Consider the following 18,402-nt stretch of genomic DNA (forward strand, 5'->3'; position numbering starts at 1 on the left):
TTTATCCTTAAGATGCAGATGGACTGCTGAGTCTTGTCCTGTGGAGGTGGCTCTTCTGTGTTGTGCCATGCGCTTGTGAAGTGGCTGTTTGGTCTCTCCAATGTAGAGGTCTGGGCATTTCTCGCTGCACTGTACAGCATACACCACATTGTTAAGTCTGTGTTTTGGCGTTTTGTCTTTCGGGTGAACCAGTTGTTTGGATGTGTTCCCTCATCTGCCTGATAAATATTGTATTGAATGTGTTTTTGCATGGTGTACGAAGGCATGAGGATACTGACTTAGAGGCCATGTGCTGAAGTTACCGATCTGCTGAAAAGACAAGGCCAAATAAAAGGTGTTTTAAGTGTCTCCACGGGCATCCATGTGCAGCAATTTTCCCAGGCTGTTTTTCTTGTACCTGTTATACTAATTCTTGGTGTCATCTCAGACAGCCCGCTCACACGAACCACTGTTACACCACCACAATGACTTAATCCAGCAACCTCCATGGTAACCGAATGTAACCAATCACTGTGGCTGTGGAAACCTGATCATTGCGCTCAAGTTGAGCAGTTTGGCTTCCAGTCAGCCAGACAGGTGCTCATTTACGTTCATCAAATTTGTGTGAAAATAATGGTCTAATGAAGTACAGAGGAACATATTAAGTTTTGAATATGATTAAATCGCCTCCACTGTGCCCTGAAAGGCCAATTTAACACTTCTTTATTCTTTGCACAATCTTTGCACCGAACCTTGAGATGAGAAAATATGCGGGTTCTTTTTCATTATGGCCTTTTATTCAAATGAAAAGCAAGCGTAACGTCAATCCAGTGCAGCTGTAATTGCTGCTGTACACCTACACCTGTAGGTGTTTAGGTTGAAAAAGAATCTTAAGCTATTATTCACTAGGTCACATCCTTTCCTCACATAACACACCAACATTTGACTCATAGGCTCGTGTGGTTGTGTGAGCACATTTGTGTGTTTACGTGTTTATGAATTGGAAGGCCTCCTAGAGGAGGACATCTGCTGAGCTAATAAACAATAATCTTGACAAATTGTCACTGTCTGATCATTCAAGCCGGCCTCACAATCACATTACTGAGTAAGCCATTACAGACCGGGCCAAGGACATGACTGACAGCTCTCTAAACCAATGGAGGGCGTTGCTGTACCAACGTCCAGCTGCTTGAGAGGAGGACAATAATTCATGGCCTAAGAGCAATTGGAATGTGGAATGGAGTAGTTAGGGAAATTAGTAATGCCACCCACTAACATATCCATGCCCTTCACTGGTTAGAACAGCAGCTGAGTTTATGAAGAGATGGCCTTCCGCCAGAACTGACTTTGTCCTTTTGGATAAATATGACAAACCAAGCAACTATTGAGGGCAACGGTGTTTGAGGTCATGATGATGCAGATTTACAGTAGGTCCTACTGTGGGATACAGTAGTCTGTCCTGGCTATAGTACAAAACATTTAACTGAGATGATGACACTGGACATGACATTGACAGCTTGATGGTGCATTTTAAAAACGCAAGACAATGCCCGTGACATGCAACCACTCGCAGAAAACAGCTCTCAGGGTGTAGACATAAGTGAACAATTTAAGACTCAGACTAGTGTTGACAGACTGGTAGAGTGTAAAGGTCATGTGATAAAAAACAAACTCCTAGAAAATCAATCCACTATAAAGGATTTTAATTCCAAGCCACTGACACCCTCAGAGATGATGAAAAGCCTGACATCTTCAAATTGCCCTGTCAATCACCACAACCAACAGAAATGACATGGAAAAAAAAGAGAAAATAAATACAGGGTATAATAGAGCCAAAACTAGTGGGACATGTAATGAACAAGCTTATAATCACACAAAGGTACCCAATGTGGACAAGTTCTTTCAGACATCAACATCAGGAGGAGCTGTTGTGCAAGCTAAATATTATATAGCATAAAGAATCATTCAGACAACCAGACTCATGCATATACACGCATCATGATAACGGACATCCATTTCCATCACTGTCAGCGTTTTTTATGACATTCCTCTTGACTTGCTTTTTCTTCTGCAATTTGTATTCAAGGAAGAGAGGACGGAACACATCTGTGCAGCGAGTACAGCGACGAAGCCAAAACAAAGACTAACTTACTTTAGACCTTGTAGACGCATCACACATAACAGTGTAGCCCAGCTTTTTGGAGCCACAGCACATATTTTACATTAGAAAAATCACACTGCCAAACAAAAATGTCACAAAAAGTACATATTCAAAATACGAAGTATAAAAATGTACTGATGTGTGCTGAATCTACTCACCAATAGGTGTGTCTTCATAGATGAGAAGGTAGGTCGAGAAGAAGTAGTTCAGGAAACGTGGTGGCTGGTTGGAGCCTTTGGGGAGAACGGAACAATTCAAGATACATTTCTTTTTTTTTTTTTAGAAAACTTGTCCTAAAAACAACAAAAATAATATTTTAGAAATCTATTAAAAACTTGAACTTTTAATCCCAGGTTAACTTCTTCTCTCAGAAGTCAGAAGTTTACCACTAAAAGCATTTTTAATGTTCACGAATTTAAGTAATAACTGCAATTTGGCATTTTTATCAAAAAATAATAATGTGCTTTGATGAATTTGAGAATTCATGAATAGCAAGTGTTGCTCATGGTCTCTGATTGGTCTTCCTGTAATATTTTTGCACATAGCTGCTTTTGTTAAACTAAAAAATAAAAAAAGAGGCAACAGCATGTTTTGATTTCTCTCCCTCTCAAATATTTATACAGCAAACATCATAATATGAATGTCTATAAATCAAACTGCACTACAGCTGTGTGTTCAGTTCATGATGTTAGTCTTGCAGGCAGCATTAAACTTTGATTTGACTGCAAAATCAAACTTTGGACATTTTCTATTTTTCCACCATTTATCTTGGATTTCGTAATCAAAGCTTTCTTTAATAACCTCAAGGAAGCTTTTGTGCAAGTTGGGTGTTTGGGTTTTTCCTGCTGTTCTGTCCGTGTTCGCTTCCCAAATCTCTCCCTCAATTTTCTCAACTGCTTATCCTTCTCAGTGCCACTGGGTACCTGGAGCCTATCCTAGCTGTTAATGGATGTGGGCCGGGATACATCCTGGAGAGATCGCCAGTCTATCACAGGGCTAGTCTTTCCTCATCCTTGATTTTGTTATCGTCACTCATCCAATTGTCTTCTTGCCTGCCTTTTATGATCCAATCAGCTTCTCTTCCCTGGTCTTTGATGGTGAATCGTTCATATTGTGTCCTACATGTCTACCACCTGTCCCACAATCGCTACCAGAGTCTAGACTCCTGGTGTCCTATCCTAAATGCCAAAATAACAATTTTTTATTATTATTTTAATATTATAAAAACTTTACATGAATAATTTTTTAATTTTAATGGTGCACATCTAGTGCAACGTGTAGGTACTGTGGTATAAAATGCGTCAATAGCTGCACTTTTTAAAAATGGGTGAGTTACTTTTTAATTCCCTTAAAAAACCTCCACTGCAGCTTTATCTTTGATGTCTTCTCTTTGTATTAATTTTTACTGACAACTACTTAAATTTAACAAACAGAAAAACCATCTGCAAAGACAAAAGTAGGAAGATCTACGTATGGGAGGGATTGTCCATTACAACACAACAGGTTAAAAGGGCCTGTTAAAGGGTTAATAGCGTCCCATGTTTGGCGAGTGTTCTGTAATGTCAAAAGGCAGAGCAATACAAGCTGTTTTTTAGGGGGAAAGATCAGCAAACAAAGCTGATGGTCTTTGATCAGCTGAACAAGCCGGCAGACCACAGAGACAGTGAAGCAAAAGAAAGGGGAGGCCAACTTGTTTGAAGTGAGAGTGCTTGATAGAGTGAATAGGTGCTTTGAAAGTACGAGCTTTTTGTTCAGTCATGTGCCCGTCTGTGCAGAAGAAGATGCTCATCTCTGGCTTGCCTCTAGCTCTCAAGTGCCAAGAACATGGAGCGTGCTTGACAGGGTTTGAAGATAGTTAGGGTGAGGGTTAATAAGCTCCTGTCCGTACCTGTGGTTTACACCAGGCTTGGTTAAAGTAATGCGGATTGATTACAGCTACAAAATAATCACAATGATGATCATAAATCCAATTTGCTGGATCAGGGAGGTAATGCTCAAGAGAAGCACAAGGTCAGTGTGCTAATGGGGTAGTTAGAGGAGGCAAGAGAAAGAGAGGGATTTAAAAGGTGAGGAGAAGAAAGAGGGAGCAACAGAAAATGTGCGAGGTGATAGTGAGAGGTGAGAGACTGGAGGACTCCAGAGAAAGAAGGTCTTGATAAACTCATTGCGCTTGATGGAAAGAGGTTGTGACAATCGCTTAATAACTTTCCATGCTGCTTCAGCGCTGCGTGTGATTGGAGGTGTCTCCTGCCTGTCACTGAGAGACAGTTACCATGACGTTCCACAACAGCTGAGCTCACCCTTGCTATATCTGCCCCCCCCCCAAAAAAAAGCCTTCATACTCAGCAAGGAAGCAAACCAGACATTTTTTTCTTGGTGGTGCTTATGGCTTAACACTAATAATGTGAGACATTATGCAAGAGACAGTGGGGGAGAGTAGAGAAGGAAAGCGTGAGCGAAGGAATGATAATGAGAAAAAAATGGGAAATAGGATTGAAAGGTGCACAGGCCAGAAAAAAAGTGTGGGAAAGCATAATTTAGCGCAGGAAACAGAGAAGGAAGCAGGACAACTACTCCTGCTATCAACCTAATTAACATAAACTAGCATCTTCCTGTTTTGCCTAGTAACTGATAAAGATACTAGAAAACCCATAGTTATTCGTGATACCTTATTTGACTAACAAAGGTAGATCTCCAGTTAAATGTTGACACCACATACATTTTTTAAAGCCTTTTATTCTGGGAAGTTTGACTGATTTAAAACCTTTTCAGTTATTCAGTTTCAAATTCACACTGTTCTACATATTCACAAAAATAGCTGCCAACTAAAACCACAATTTGCTACTTTTTATCCACGGTCATAAATCAAACTGAAATGGATCCACTACTGCAGGGATTTATGGTAACTGTATAAAATATGCAGCATAAAGACCTTTCCCTAATAACCAACACTTGACAAAATGAAAGTCTAGTCAGTGGATTTACAGATCCTTATTCTTCGCAGCCAGGACTTACCTTCACAGAAAGAGTGGAGAAAGAGGAAGGCAAGGAGGAGCTTGGCGACTGCCATCCTGCCACCCAAACCCACACTCCTCGACATCACCTGCACCTGATAAAAGACAAACACAGAATACAGACAGATCATTTTGTTTACCAAAACTAGGCCTGATCCTCAATATATCAATGAAAGACAACATTTCATCCTCAATTTTACAAGCATTTTCTTGGGTAAAGCCCAACAAAAAAATGTAATGTCAGTTCTCTAAAAAAAAAAAAAAGAAGAGAATTTTCTACTGTGGAATTGTTCTTATTTTCAGTGTTTATTTCCAGATGAATTGAGCCAGAAGTTCTTAATGGCTTTTAAATGTATGTATATATATATATATATATATATATATATATATATATATATATATATATATATACATACTGCTCCAATTTAAGTTACCACTTACATGTTTATAATTATTATTATTGGACTGCTTCAGGACAATGAATAGCTTGAACCCATATGGCTGTATGTAAATGGCATGTGGGTGTAATGTATTTGGATTATATGACTGGTGCTTTAGCATTTTTTTTTTTTTCATTATACTTGTCCTATTTCAAATGGTGTCTGCAGTATGTTTTATGGTGAACCTGGTGAAGCCCACAAGCTGAAATGTGTGTGTCAAATAATACAGCTGTCCTGTACACTACAAGTATTGCTGGAGCTCTCTAGCCATATAATACCCCAACACAAGCACAGGGTATATCACAAACAATCAACTCATTTCAAAGTGCTTTAATTCACCAGTAACGATCACCACATGTACTGTTAGAAAGACATTTTTCGTGAGTTTCATGTGGTTGCTGGTACAGTAGGTAGCATAACAACAGCAGCGGCTGCAGTGTCTCCAGACATGCTCGCAAAACTATGGGGCGACTTTGATTATCGTATGGACATATGCAGTGCAGGGGACACACTGAGCATGTTGTTAAACTTTATGTTAAGCCATGTATTTTGAAATGTACTTCTATGTCCATATCTCCATAATTCTTTCTACTGCCGTGCCTTGTTTCAGCAGGGCCTCACAGGTAGGCAAATTCATTTGGTGACAACTTAATTTTTGAGTGTTATCTTTCCAAATCCTCCTCCTTCCTGAAGCCCACTGTGCCATTGGTAAAAATGGTGCAAATATAGGGCTGCTTTTCCTTCACGTATCTAATAGCAAAGAATGGCAAATGACTAAAGAGACACCAGTGTAAGAAGCATGGATATACAATTCAAATACTGCTGTGGTGCCGTTAAAGGTGTTCTGTATGCAGTGGATTCAATTCCAGCAAGGCAGCTAAAATTTACAGGTGAGTGAGAAAGAAATTTCAAGTAAAGAATAGGCTGTCATTGCTTATTGTATAAATATGTGTGTGAGTGTATTTGTATGTGTATATGTCTTTATTTTAGCTATGCATGTGTGTCCCTTTCAATAGGCACATTTGTTTTCATTTGGATTCTAGTTTCCTCGGCATTATTTTATTTCAATTCCTGTAACAATGCAGTCTGTATGGCTGTCACTATTATTTGTTTTACCTCATCCCTTCATCCTTTCCTTCCCCCCTCTTTTATTCACATGAATTTATCTCTCTGGGACCCTGAACACCTGGCTTTCAGGGGAGTTTTGTTTTGAATCCGCCAAATACTGACATTTAGACAAGACCCCTTACTGCCACATCTGAACACACTGGGCAATCCTTCACTGCAACAAATTTCCCCATGTAGGACGGAAGTCCTTTAATGCTGTAAAAGGGGGTTTCCTATGACAACCGAACTAGATAAATGTAACCAAACAGTAACTGAAAACAAAACACATCAGTATCATTATTTATAAAGGCTGATAAATTAAAATTTGATTGCGATGGAAGAAACACCCTTCAACCATCTTAATGTGGGAGAATTTGTCCACCAGAGGGCACTCTGCAACTTCCCTGTTGGTAACACAGGTGTAGAATAGCAGGAACACAACAACTAACTGATCCAAGCAGACCCCTCACAAAAGTATTTATAAACTCTACAGTCAAGTAAATAACTACACATAAAAATTATTAGGGAAATCCGTTTATGTTTCACGCGTCCGATAGAAAAAATGGCGGTTAATAGTATATCAGAATATCACATATTTGAATCATCAAATATTGTTACTGGTCTTAATTGGTATTTGACACAATGTGTCAAACTTGTTAAATACAATACAGCTGGACCTAATGGTGAAATGTTTCTTATTGACGCTTGGGGCTGATCAGTCTGAATTAAAACGATCAATAAAGCCATTTCCCAGCTGTCTACTCCAAAAAGATCTTAAGAAATTGTACAAAGAGAAGTGAGCGAAGACATTCAGTGTATTTTAATTCTTTTTTTGTAATCCCATTAAAGCATTTTCTATATGTCTGCAGTTCTATATAGGATCAAGTCATATTCTATTGATTCTCTTCGAGGAAAGGCAAATGCCTGAAAACAAAAAAGAGATCTTTGTAAAAAATTTTGTTGTGAAAGATGAATTTTGTACTAAATATCTGTTGTGCAATATAAATCATTTTTATTTACCCTGTCCTACATATTAATGGTGGATATTTACATTGCTGTCTGAAACAGATCCCTCAGTCCATTACCTGCACACACACAAACACACACACACGCACACACACATATAATCCAGACCCTTACTCAGCCTTCCTCCAAATGCTAACGGACATTTCTGAGATGACAAATGGGGGAATATGACTGACGGATACTGGTCGAGACTGACACATTAGATCTGAAAGCGTTGGGAGCAGCCATGGAAAATAAAAAAAAGTCTTACTGCATCAGCATCGCTGCTGTGACCTGGATGCAGGTGGATTCATTATTAAACATTCTCACAAACATGCATTCCCCCAAAAGTTGCAGATGGACAATACTGTAGCTGGAGGACGAGGGAATCTCACACATCAACCTGCCTCCTGTTTTATCTATGTGTGTAACCTGGATTGTGCCTATCACTCCAGGCTCCTATCACGGCCTGCCTGAGGCATAAGGAAAGTAACCAGCTGCTAAGTACTGCTTTGAGCAAATGACAAACTTGAAAGTTATTCATAATAACTTAACTCTAAAAATTCAGTAAAAAGTGAAAAACTGCATTATTTAAATTTGGCAACTTTTATGCAGTGATCTTCTGCAGGAGCACACTGTTTCTAGTTCTCCAGTCTATGCTAAGAATGCTTCCTGTCAAAGCTGTGGCCCTTTTACTTAATTTTCATTTCTGTGAAGAGACAAAAGTTGCCGCGAGCTAAATCCGATGAGTAGGCTTGGTAATGAGCAACGACTGCGTTGGTCCAGCCAAAGAAATTTACCCATATATACACTGGAACAGTGTGATGCACCACAGCTCAGGTTGGTTCCAGAAAAAATGTTTTACCTCAGACCCTTCAGGACATGCTATGACTCTATGATAACAGTCTGACCCTGGGGAACAAACTTGTGGCGCATAATCCTCAAAAACAACAAGCATACTCTTGGTTATGTTCCTGTTCCTGGAGCCTGCATGTTTTTTGCACTGTAAAGACTGTTGTTGAGTCCCCATGTCATAGCACGTAATGCCAATGATGAGCCTTGATATGCAAGTTGGAACTAATTATTAGAACCTTTTGGGCAGTGTGCTCCCCAGGGAGAGCAGATAACAGCTATGGGGCCCCAGAGTTCCTGTTCCACACACTGGTTTTGGTTTAGGAAGCGTGATAAAGTTTTAATGATTAGCTGCACTCACAACAGTAACAACATTTATAATAATGCAGTATTTCGAAACTTTTATCTATTTTTCAAAATTCCTGTTCAGAAATTAAGATGACGGTCTGCATCAGCCACTGATTACTCCTATTTTTATACCAACATATGAGCCACAAGACAGTTAGTGAACCAACAAACGAATACACTGTAACTGACATACTGCTGTCAGCATGTGCTGAGGTACACTCAGCTGCTCCTGCACCTTGCGGGGCTCTCGTCATTCATCCAGCTGTGAGAGAATTATGCAGCAGCAGATGCCAGAAGCCAGATCCATTTTCACTTTCTCTTTCCATCGTGAATTATGGCCATTTATGATCTCACATAGTTATGACAGTATTGGCCTCATTGTTAGAAGAAGATTTGACTCTCTGTCTGATGGTCACACCTCTGCCTGCCCCTCAGCGTCTACAGTATCTGCGGTGTGATACTTTTAGATTAATGTGGTTTTGATACATTTTGCCTTTTGGCTTCCAAACCTTGAAAATTTTATAGATTATTACAGACATATTACACATGTTTACATATGATGGACAACATGTCTGTGGTCAAAGCAATAAAGTTACTTTCGAATATACATGGACAATCTCCCTCATTAAACTGTAGGCATCAGAAATAGGATGATTTTACTTTTTTTTTTTTTTATCTGACAACACACAGGGATGAGAAATTAATCAAAAATAAGTCAAAACCAGCGTTTAGAACTTCAGCCCCATGTTTGTTAATTCTGTGATTTTTTTTCCCTTTAAAACATATTACTGTGTGTAGTCACACTATGTGTATTATGTATGTTGTTGTAATACCATGTGTGTTGAGTCTAACCTGTCCAGTCTGTAACATGGAAACATCATGAAGGAAAAGTCAAACACTAGCCGACTGCACAACTGAAGCATTGTGTTCCAACGAAAAATGCTGCATCCAAGCTTTGGACACGTAACAAAAAGAAGGAAAGCAAAAACTTAGTAAAAAATCATTTCAACAATGCTTGTGTTGGTTTGTAGTTTGATTGACTGGTTTAATGCTTGTTTCATGGCTTTTGAAACACATTATATTATAAATTTAGCAAAAAGAAACATAAATAAATGTATACTGTATTCAAGACGGCAGCGCAACATGGCCGCTTCCACAAATCAACTGTGTTTTTTTTAATGGATTAATTTTAAGTTTCTGAGAACATATCAGTTTTTCAAAGATCTAATCACATAATGTGATCTTATCACACAAGCCAATTAGTCTGAAATACAACATATTCCCAACCACTCTTGTTATGTTGTAGTGCAGTTTGAAACATTAAGGAAAATGAAATAGTAATTAGATTCGTTAAGTATTTAACTCAGCCTATTGTGTGAACATGTGCAGTTCAACATGCATACAGTATGTATCACTGCAATCACTTCACAGTAGGGGAGTGTGGGAAGGTGAAGGGTTGCAATCAAACTCGGCATAGCTCCACGGGAACACTAACCATGGCCACGTGTCTTACACACTCCAAACTTAAAACCAATTCTTTGATAGCAGACTTTGTATAAACGATGTACGAAAGTGAAACTGGAGAATATTTCTAAGCATGTTCAAGTAATATGTGTCCACAAACAAAAAAAAAATCTTTGTATAATCAAAGACACAGATTTAAAGAATATATTTGTTTTTAATATTAACCAAGTTTTTAAAAACTGAACTCAAAATGTGCCAATTAAACTGCAGAGGACATGACTCAGCAGGAGGTGGTCCTCAAACCAACTTGGGTCCTTCTCCAGCACCGTCCCACTCCACTGGTAATACTGTCACCATCTATCAATCCTTCACCACCAGCTCCCCAGTTTCTGTCAGAGCTACTGTTCATCTTTCTCCCATTTCTGTTTTTTCTACCTGTCTTTTCCATGTTTTTCACTTTTTAGTCATCACATTTTTCTGCTATTAGTGTTTTCTACATTTTTCCAATTTACCACCCAACTCGATTCTGAAGTGGGGTAGTCCAGAAAATGTTTGAGGGCCGCTGTGCTAAGCTTTGGAAGAAATCATATCTACTAAAATATAGATCAGCAACACAACAAATACAGATTTTTAAGGGCCATGCTCTTTTTATTTGTGGGTAAGTACATCTCATCGAAACTACACTTCAAAAGGAGAACCTTGGGCTGTTCTTAAGACTTGCTTGTTGTGGTTAAAGGAGCTTATCTTTACCTGTAAATGTTGGATCACAAGTTTCTCACACTTACGCACACCACAATTTAAGTCCAATAGTCCACTTACTGTCTGTTTAATATTTAGGGAAACATTTTTATACATGTCGTGGTGGTAAAGTTTAGGATAGTGGTGATCCATGTCTGTGTAATGATTTACAACCCCACAGTTTATCTGACAGTGATATACCTTTTAAGGCACCATAAAGTTAAGAGTAATATCTGAACCCAGTGTGTTCTGTCCAAAGAGGCTTGCCTTCCCACATGGTATCTCCTGGCTTACACCACTCGATATTATTGATTACATGGCAATTGTGTCTGACTTGCTTTAATCCCAAAGGCACCATTTTCAGGGGAGAGTGTTGGACCTCAGCAGGCAGCCAAATCTGGGTTATTACAGCAAATCAATGAGTGATTTCGGCTTGCCCTTGGTGCTCATAAAAAAGCCATCACTCATTAGCACAGTGATCACAGACAGATTAGCAGACATTTGGCTTTGTCAGGGAGAAGGGAGGGGCAGCACCGCTCTGATGAGCTGAGTAATGTCTTCCTTCCCGCCCTCCTGATCTCTTCATCTCCAATATGACATGACTTTCTGAAACCCTTAGTCAGCAAACCTCACTTACATGACAAGAGTGCAGTGTAAACAGGATGCCATTTGGATTGCAGGGCATGCAGTGCTTTCTGAGTAGAAATTGTAATCACACTGGCACAGATCCCTGATTATGAGTGAACTGATTTCGTCAAAGTTTTGAGAAAATCAAGCCAATAGCCACTGAGATACTATATCCTGGAAAACAACACATGTCCAGCAAAGTACCTAACAGCATTGCTAATTATCAAAATCACTTTTTATGCTTCTGTAATGGCTAAATCCACCGGTGTGAGCAAGCATTTAAATTAAAATTATATTTTTAATGCTCAGAATTTTCAAATTGACTGTTTTACAAAATAACATTTTAAAAATTAAAAGGTGTTATTTTTTGATTAAGATGCTAAATTACAGTTGTGTACTTTCAGTCCAGAACAGAACAAACTAGCTTTAGTGGTTAAACGTTATGCTTGATTAATTTCAGACTTCTCAGAGAAGTCCGGGTGTGCCGGCTCAAATTTGAGAATAAAAATGTGAATTCTGTTTATTATTTGCCTACTGAATAAAAATGTATTTTTTTTTTAACTTTTAATCAGGTTTTTGACTGATTTTTAAAATATTTCTGTTTTATTGTTTTTATGAGAGTGACCTAAGCCCAGACTTCTAATAACCATGTGAGTTGTCATTCATATATATGCACACCAAAACTCCAAATAACCACAAGCCTTAAGGAACTGGAGAAAACATAACATAAGCAGCTTCCAGTTCTCAGATGAGCCGAAGCTGGTCCCTGCTGATTGGCTTGTTCAGAAAGCAGCTGGAGTGAAACCTCCTTCAATAAAAGATCACTAACTCCCCACTAGAAGATATGGGGGACTGTAGATCACATGCCAAGACAACACTGTTCTTCCAATGGAGATGCCTGCATCGGCTTTGATCCTGTATGGGCTGACAGTAGTGCCTTGCAAAACACGGTAGGGGAGAGGGAGCAGCTTACACAGAACCTGAGGAGATGGTAATTATCCAGAACAGCACGGGAGCACTGAATGGCACATCATTACAGCAGCCTGTAACAAAACGCTTGAAAAGGTGCAATTGATACACCCTGTCCCGTGTTGACCAACGCCACAACGTGTGAAAAGCAAGTTACCATCAGCACTGGGTGCAACACATTCAAATGTATAATAAGGTTTTGCTGTTCCTAAATTCAGTGATCACATTACAGTTACTAATAAAACAATTATGGTCTTACTGGCGTGACCCAAGAGTCTGTCCTCAGCATGTTCAGTGTTACATGGGATAATAACAGTAACAACAGGGTTTCAAGGATGTTGGAGCAGGGGCAAGGAAAGAGTGCAAAAATAGTGTAGTGCTTAAAAGAGACATCTGGTGAAACATTTCACAACTCAGTTAATTAACAAGATGATTCAATATAAGAAAAAATTACCATCCCAGAGGGATTACATGGAAAAATCTAAAAAATGAAATGCCTAACCATGAAATGATTGCCAGAAATCCAAGTTTCTTACAAAATTGAGAGTTCATTGAACTATCTCACAAATCTGTAAATAAATAAATAAATTAAATGTTAATTTCCATATTTAACGATTAATTTGCATCTTATTTGCTGCCATTTTTTTATTGTTCAAAAATGTATTGTTTTTCGGGGGGGGGGGGGGGGGGGGGGGGAATCCACACTGATGATGCAGAAGTCTCCAAAACTCACAGAAAACTGCCTGCATCAAATATGATACTCAAAGAATTAAGGGGTTAACAAATATGAAATAACAGCATTACGGCCAAAAACCAATAAAATCCCCTCAGAGGCAAAGTTCTGCAGTGAAAATCACTACATGGGCTCAGGGATCATTTTTAAAAATCTAGTGAACTGTTAGCAAAGACAGTGTATCACTCCAACTACAAATGCACTGAGAGTTAAAAATGGTAAATGGCCTGTATTTATATAGCGCTTTACTAGTCCCTAAGGACCCCAAAGCGCATTACACATTCAGTCATCCACCCATTCACACACACATTCACACACACCTAAAATTCTAATATGCAAAGAAGAGAAAAACATATAATATAGATCCACAAAAGCTGCTGCCTTCTGAGCTCATCTAAGGTGGACTGGGATGAAGCTCTGGAAAATCCAGTGCTCTAACCAATCAAAATTCGAATACTTTGGGGAAATCACGGAGGCTGTGGGCTAAAGAGCAGAGGGACAAAAATCAACACCTGTGACAGAGCAGGCATGTGTTATTACAGTATGGTAAAGGAGCACATTTGTGGATATACAAGTCATTTTAAATGTTTAGGTGATTAAATGCTTAAGCGTGGATGATAAATGATGATGATGTATGTACGCTATGAAAGCCAAGAACGGTTCTGAAGGAATGTCTTTAATATTAATTTCCCAGAAAAAGTGAGAACAGTTGACTAGATCCATATTCGACGCATGAAAAACAAACACAAAATGATGCACAAAAAAAAGTATCATAATGGGCTTTTGTGTGGGGAAAAAAGATAAACATTACAGCTCGTTGTCTCATAAGACTTTCATTTAAAACACCACGGCAGAGTCAGACAGCTGTATCTCCTCCTGTCATCTCCTTTTTCTTAAGTGCACAGTGACAACGCAATCTTAATGCTCTTATTTTAGGCTTTTATGTGGTATAAGTATGTGGTGTGAACATAATGATATACTAGGTGACTTTTTCCTCTCATCCATCTACTGCTAAAAAGCCAAGATCCATATACTGTCACGTCCTTGTTGTTCTCAACTCCACTTTCATTTTACTCGATCACAATGTTTTTTATCTCCACTCCTGTCAGCCATACAGTAGATACCCTAAAACAGCTCTAAATTCTTTCCTTTCTTTTTATACCATAATCAGAGAAATAACGCACCATCTATTTCAATATGCACTATATTTCCCTCAATTCAGGGCTAACCTGTGATTTTTCTTTCTTTCACGCTCAGATTCTGTGACGCTAAACAAATTTAACTCCCCCATAATCTGAACTGATTGCTTCCTTCCCAAATTTTCATGTCAGTCATAAAACGCCTGTATCGTCACCAGGCTCTTTCTCCACTTGGCCTTCATGCGCCGCGATGAGCTTGGTAACGCTGTCCCAGCAGAGGCCCGAGTGTATATCAGACAACATAAACACAGACAGCTGTGTCACAGGGCAGCCGATAGCCTGTAGAGACTCATTCATCTCCTTTTGTCTCTGTCTCTGTTAGGATACAGTCATGCTACTCTGCCTGCACTTGACTGTCTATTCTGTTTGAAAGATTAAAACACAACATTTAGCAGCTCCTCTCCGACACAGATGACCTTTGCATCCCAACCATTCACCTCAACGAGTCCTGCCTCCCATCTTTCCTCGCCCTCCCTATCTCTCCTCCCCCTCCATCATCTTTCATTCTGTTCCACTCCGACTTCAGGGCAGTATTCCAGGCATAAATACCAACAACAAGGATTTGTCACAGAGCTGCCATTAAATTGCTGTTTTGTTTGTTTTACATGGCATGGTTTATTTCCAGGGGAGAACACATTTCAATATGGTAAATGCTACTGGCTTAGATATGAATCCCCAGTGTTTTCACTACAATGAATAAAAAGCTTCAGTCTTCTCCTTAGGGAAATTTCAATTTCTAAATTCCTTCATAATGGTTTCACACTTACACAATAAAGAATCAATACAGGGATTAGTAGCAATAGACCAGAACAGGATTATTGTGGATTGTTGGGTTTACAACCAACTCTTTTAGCCATCTCCTTCACTAAGAGGACACTGTCACTGATCTGATCAAATATGTGCCTTTTGTACACCATTACAAAGAAAAGCCTGTGTTCACATCCGTAAGGATGGCAGCACCTGTAAAACAACTGGCTGAGCTAAATCGTCTCCTCTTCCCTCTCCTCTTCTCCAGCCTGTTTTCTTCAGTTCTGCCCGACTGCCTTGGCTGATTTAATGACCACACGTAGTTGGACCAGGAGAGAGGCTGGTGCAGAAATTGGAAAAGTGGGAAACATGCAATGGCTATAATCACAGGGAATGTGGTGTAGTTATTAAAACTGAAAGTCAAAAGGCCGGAAACCTTTCATCTGTGAGCTTTGTGCTGAAAGCTGTCATATGGAGAGTTAATATACATGTGCACTGTACATAGATGATAATTTAAAAAATCTGTTAAACTCAATTCTGACTTCTAGAAATCTATTAATTCAAAATAAACAAACATACAAATAACTAGTACCAACATTTCAGCCATCACTTCTTTGTCACTCAAGAGCAGGTATACAGCCTGTTCAGATGCTTTTACACCTGATAATTAACAGCAGCCCTTTCCCAATGGTTCCACTCACAATTTCCACAGATTAGCTGAGCTGCAGCAATTATGCCAACACCACAGAACAAAATGACTTGCCTCATTTTAATATCTATCACTTTTCCACACTCTTCATTATCTTCCCACCTTTTCCTCTTATGCAAGTTTACCTTTCTTAAACTTTACAGTACTACAGCTTTTTCTTGTCTTTATCCTCTGCTCTGCTTCCTGCCTGAGACCTCATACAACAGTCCAGTACAGTCACCATATCTATATTGGGTTTCATTTGAGGCTGTCAGTCAAGGCGTCTGTCAGATATGGACTCTCCGTTTCACTATTTTTTTCTCCCATTTTTGAACTTAAAGAATGACAGTGACTCAGAAAGGGCAACTGTCAGATGCGTGCTTTCCCCACATAATGCATGAAACACTGAAATAGTTTCTCTTCAGTTTATCACACGAAGAATATAAAACATGAGATTCTTTGAACAGAAGGTCACATTCTAACAATCATTTTAAAGGCTTATGAAACAAGCAAATATAGTTTTTATGGTATATTTTAACATTATAACCAAAGTCACAATAGCATAACAATTATATTTGCACTTACAGTATTAAGCCAGAATATGGGATTACCAAGGCCAAAATGATCTTGCAGTGGATTACAATAAAAGTAGTGACACTCTTTCAGGTCTCAGAGGCACAAAAATCTTGGTGACTGTTTAATTAATGAATCCCGATTAAAACTGCAGCTGCTTATTACAATGTTTAATCTGAATTATACTGTTTAAGGCAAAAAGATATTACTATATTAGCCCTGATCACAATTGATTCATTACTGCTATGGTAAGAAGCTTGCTCACATAAATAAATACATGAAAACACATATAAAGTGGATTTCTGCCCACTTTATCAGGTTTACAGTTTGAAAAGAACTTGATTGAGCTACTCTTTCCTCATAGTCACATATTTCACTTTGCTAGAGGCAAGCATATAAAGATGTCATTCAGCTTCATAACAACCACAAGTACACAGGCGCTACTATGCAAAGCTGCAGCATCACCTATTTATGAAGCAAATCCACACACACGCATATATATATATATATATATATATATATATATATATATATATACATATATATAAGTAAGCTTTGCGTCGCAGCGGTGTTCAGGTGACACATGAATAAGTAAGTGGGCACCGGGGCGCTTCCCAGCAGGCACCTCTAGAGTCGCCAGGGCTACCTGAGATAACACCGTACACCTGACACCTCTGCGCAAGAATGCACCCTACCTCACATGTACGGACTCTTTAGTTACTCTGATAAAATAACGTAACAAGAAGATACAGCAGCAACAGTTGGACGGAGGCATTACAGAAAACGACCCAACTTGAATGAAGTGCGGGTGCTGTTTAATGTCCAACATTTCTGTAAAATTCGACCACATTAAAACATTAATTGCATCACCAGGCAACTAGTTCCAAAACTCTTCTTTGTGCGGAAATTGAAAACGCACTGCCTCACCAAATGTCGAAGTCAGAGACCTATATGTGAGCATAAAAAAGTCGCAAATTGCGGCACATGGTGATTGAAGTGCTAGAACAGATCACGCAAAACATTATTAATTATGTGGAAAGCTCTCCCCTGTTGCAGTCATCACTCCATTTCTGCTTTGTGTCCACAAACTCATAACTGTGTGATCAAGTCATTATCATATTGTCCTACCTTCCTCGTCCGTGTCCGTCGCTGGCTGGGCGCCTTTAGACTCGATTGCCTGTCCTGCTGTGATGCGTTACCAAGTATCTGCTCCCCTCTCCCTCTCTCCTTTCTCCCCTCTCCCTCTCTCTCTCCGTGTCTCTCCCGTTAGCTTTACTCTATCACCACCAACGCCCCGGTGATTGCAAATTTCAAATCTCAGTGTTCAAAATTGCCACTGCAAATCCACCAAGCGCAGCATAAATCATCTCTTCTCCGAAGCTCCCATAATGTCCAGCGTTATACCCACTGCTCCATAGCCAGGGTAGCACTCCAACAGGCACCATAACTTTTAAATATTTTTTCTTTCACATTTTTTCACCTGTTTTTCGCATAAGCCCTCGAGCACAAATCCTTTCCCATATGTCACCACATGATTTGCATATTATGCTTTTATTGGGGCATTAACTGACTGCAGCTTCTTTTGCAAAAGCAAGCATACAGGAATGGCCCGGCTGCTGCGTTTAGGTCAATGGAAAAATGTAAAACAGATATTTTGAAAATCATCTGCGCGCTTCACCAAAGCAGAATGAATTTAGTGCGATTACACAGATCTGTTTATGAGCTTCTACATAAGCTCATGAGCTGATATATCGCACA

The 18,402-nt window shown here is 39.2% G+C and overlaps 1 protein-coding gene across 1 annotated transcript in view; it reads right to left on the reverse strand.

Moving 5' to 3' along the window:
* The window catches only part of cdh23 (cadherin-related 23), a 201,307-nt gene extending 183,307 nt beyond the window's left edge, over positions 1–18,000 (reverse strand). Inside the window, exons 1-3 of the mRNA XM_084948030.1 lie at positions 17,773–18,000; positions 5,156–5,249; positions 2,299–2,373 (exon numbers count right to left, since the gene is read on the reverse strand). Coding sequence (XP_084804156.1) covers positions 2,299–2,373; positions 5,156–5,240 — 160 coding nt within the window. The 5' untranslated portion in view covers positions 5,241–5,249; positions 17,773–18,000. The remainder of the gene's footprint in view (positions 1–2,298; positions 2,374–5,155; positions 5,250–17,772) is intronic.
* Positions 18,001–18,402: the final 402 nt, after the last annotated feature.

The sequence above is a fragment of the Perissodus microlepis genome, chromosome 13, assembly GCF_051167445.1.
Source record: "Perissodus microlepis isolate ML-2025 ecotype Zambia chromosome 13, ASM5116744v1, whole genome shotgun sequence".
NCBI classification, from domain to species: Eukaryota; Metazoa; Chordata; class Actinopteri; order Cichliformes; family Cichlidae; genus Perissodus; species Perissodus microlepis.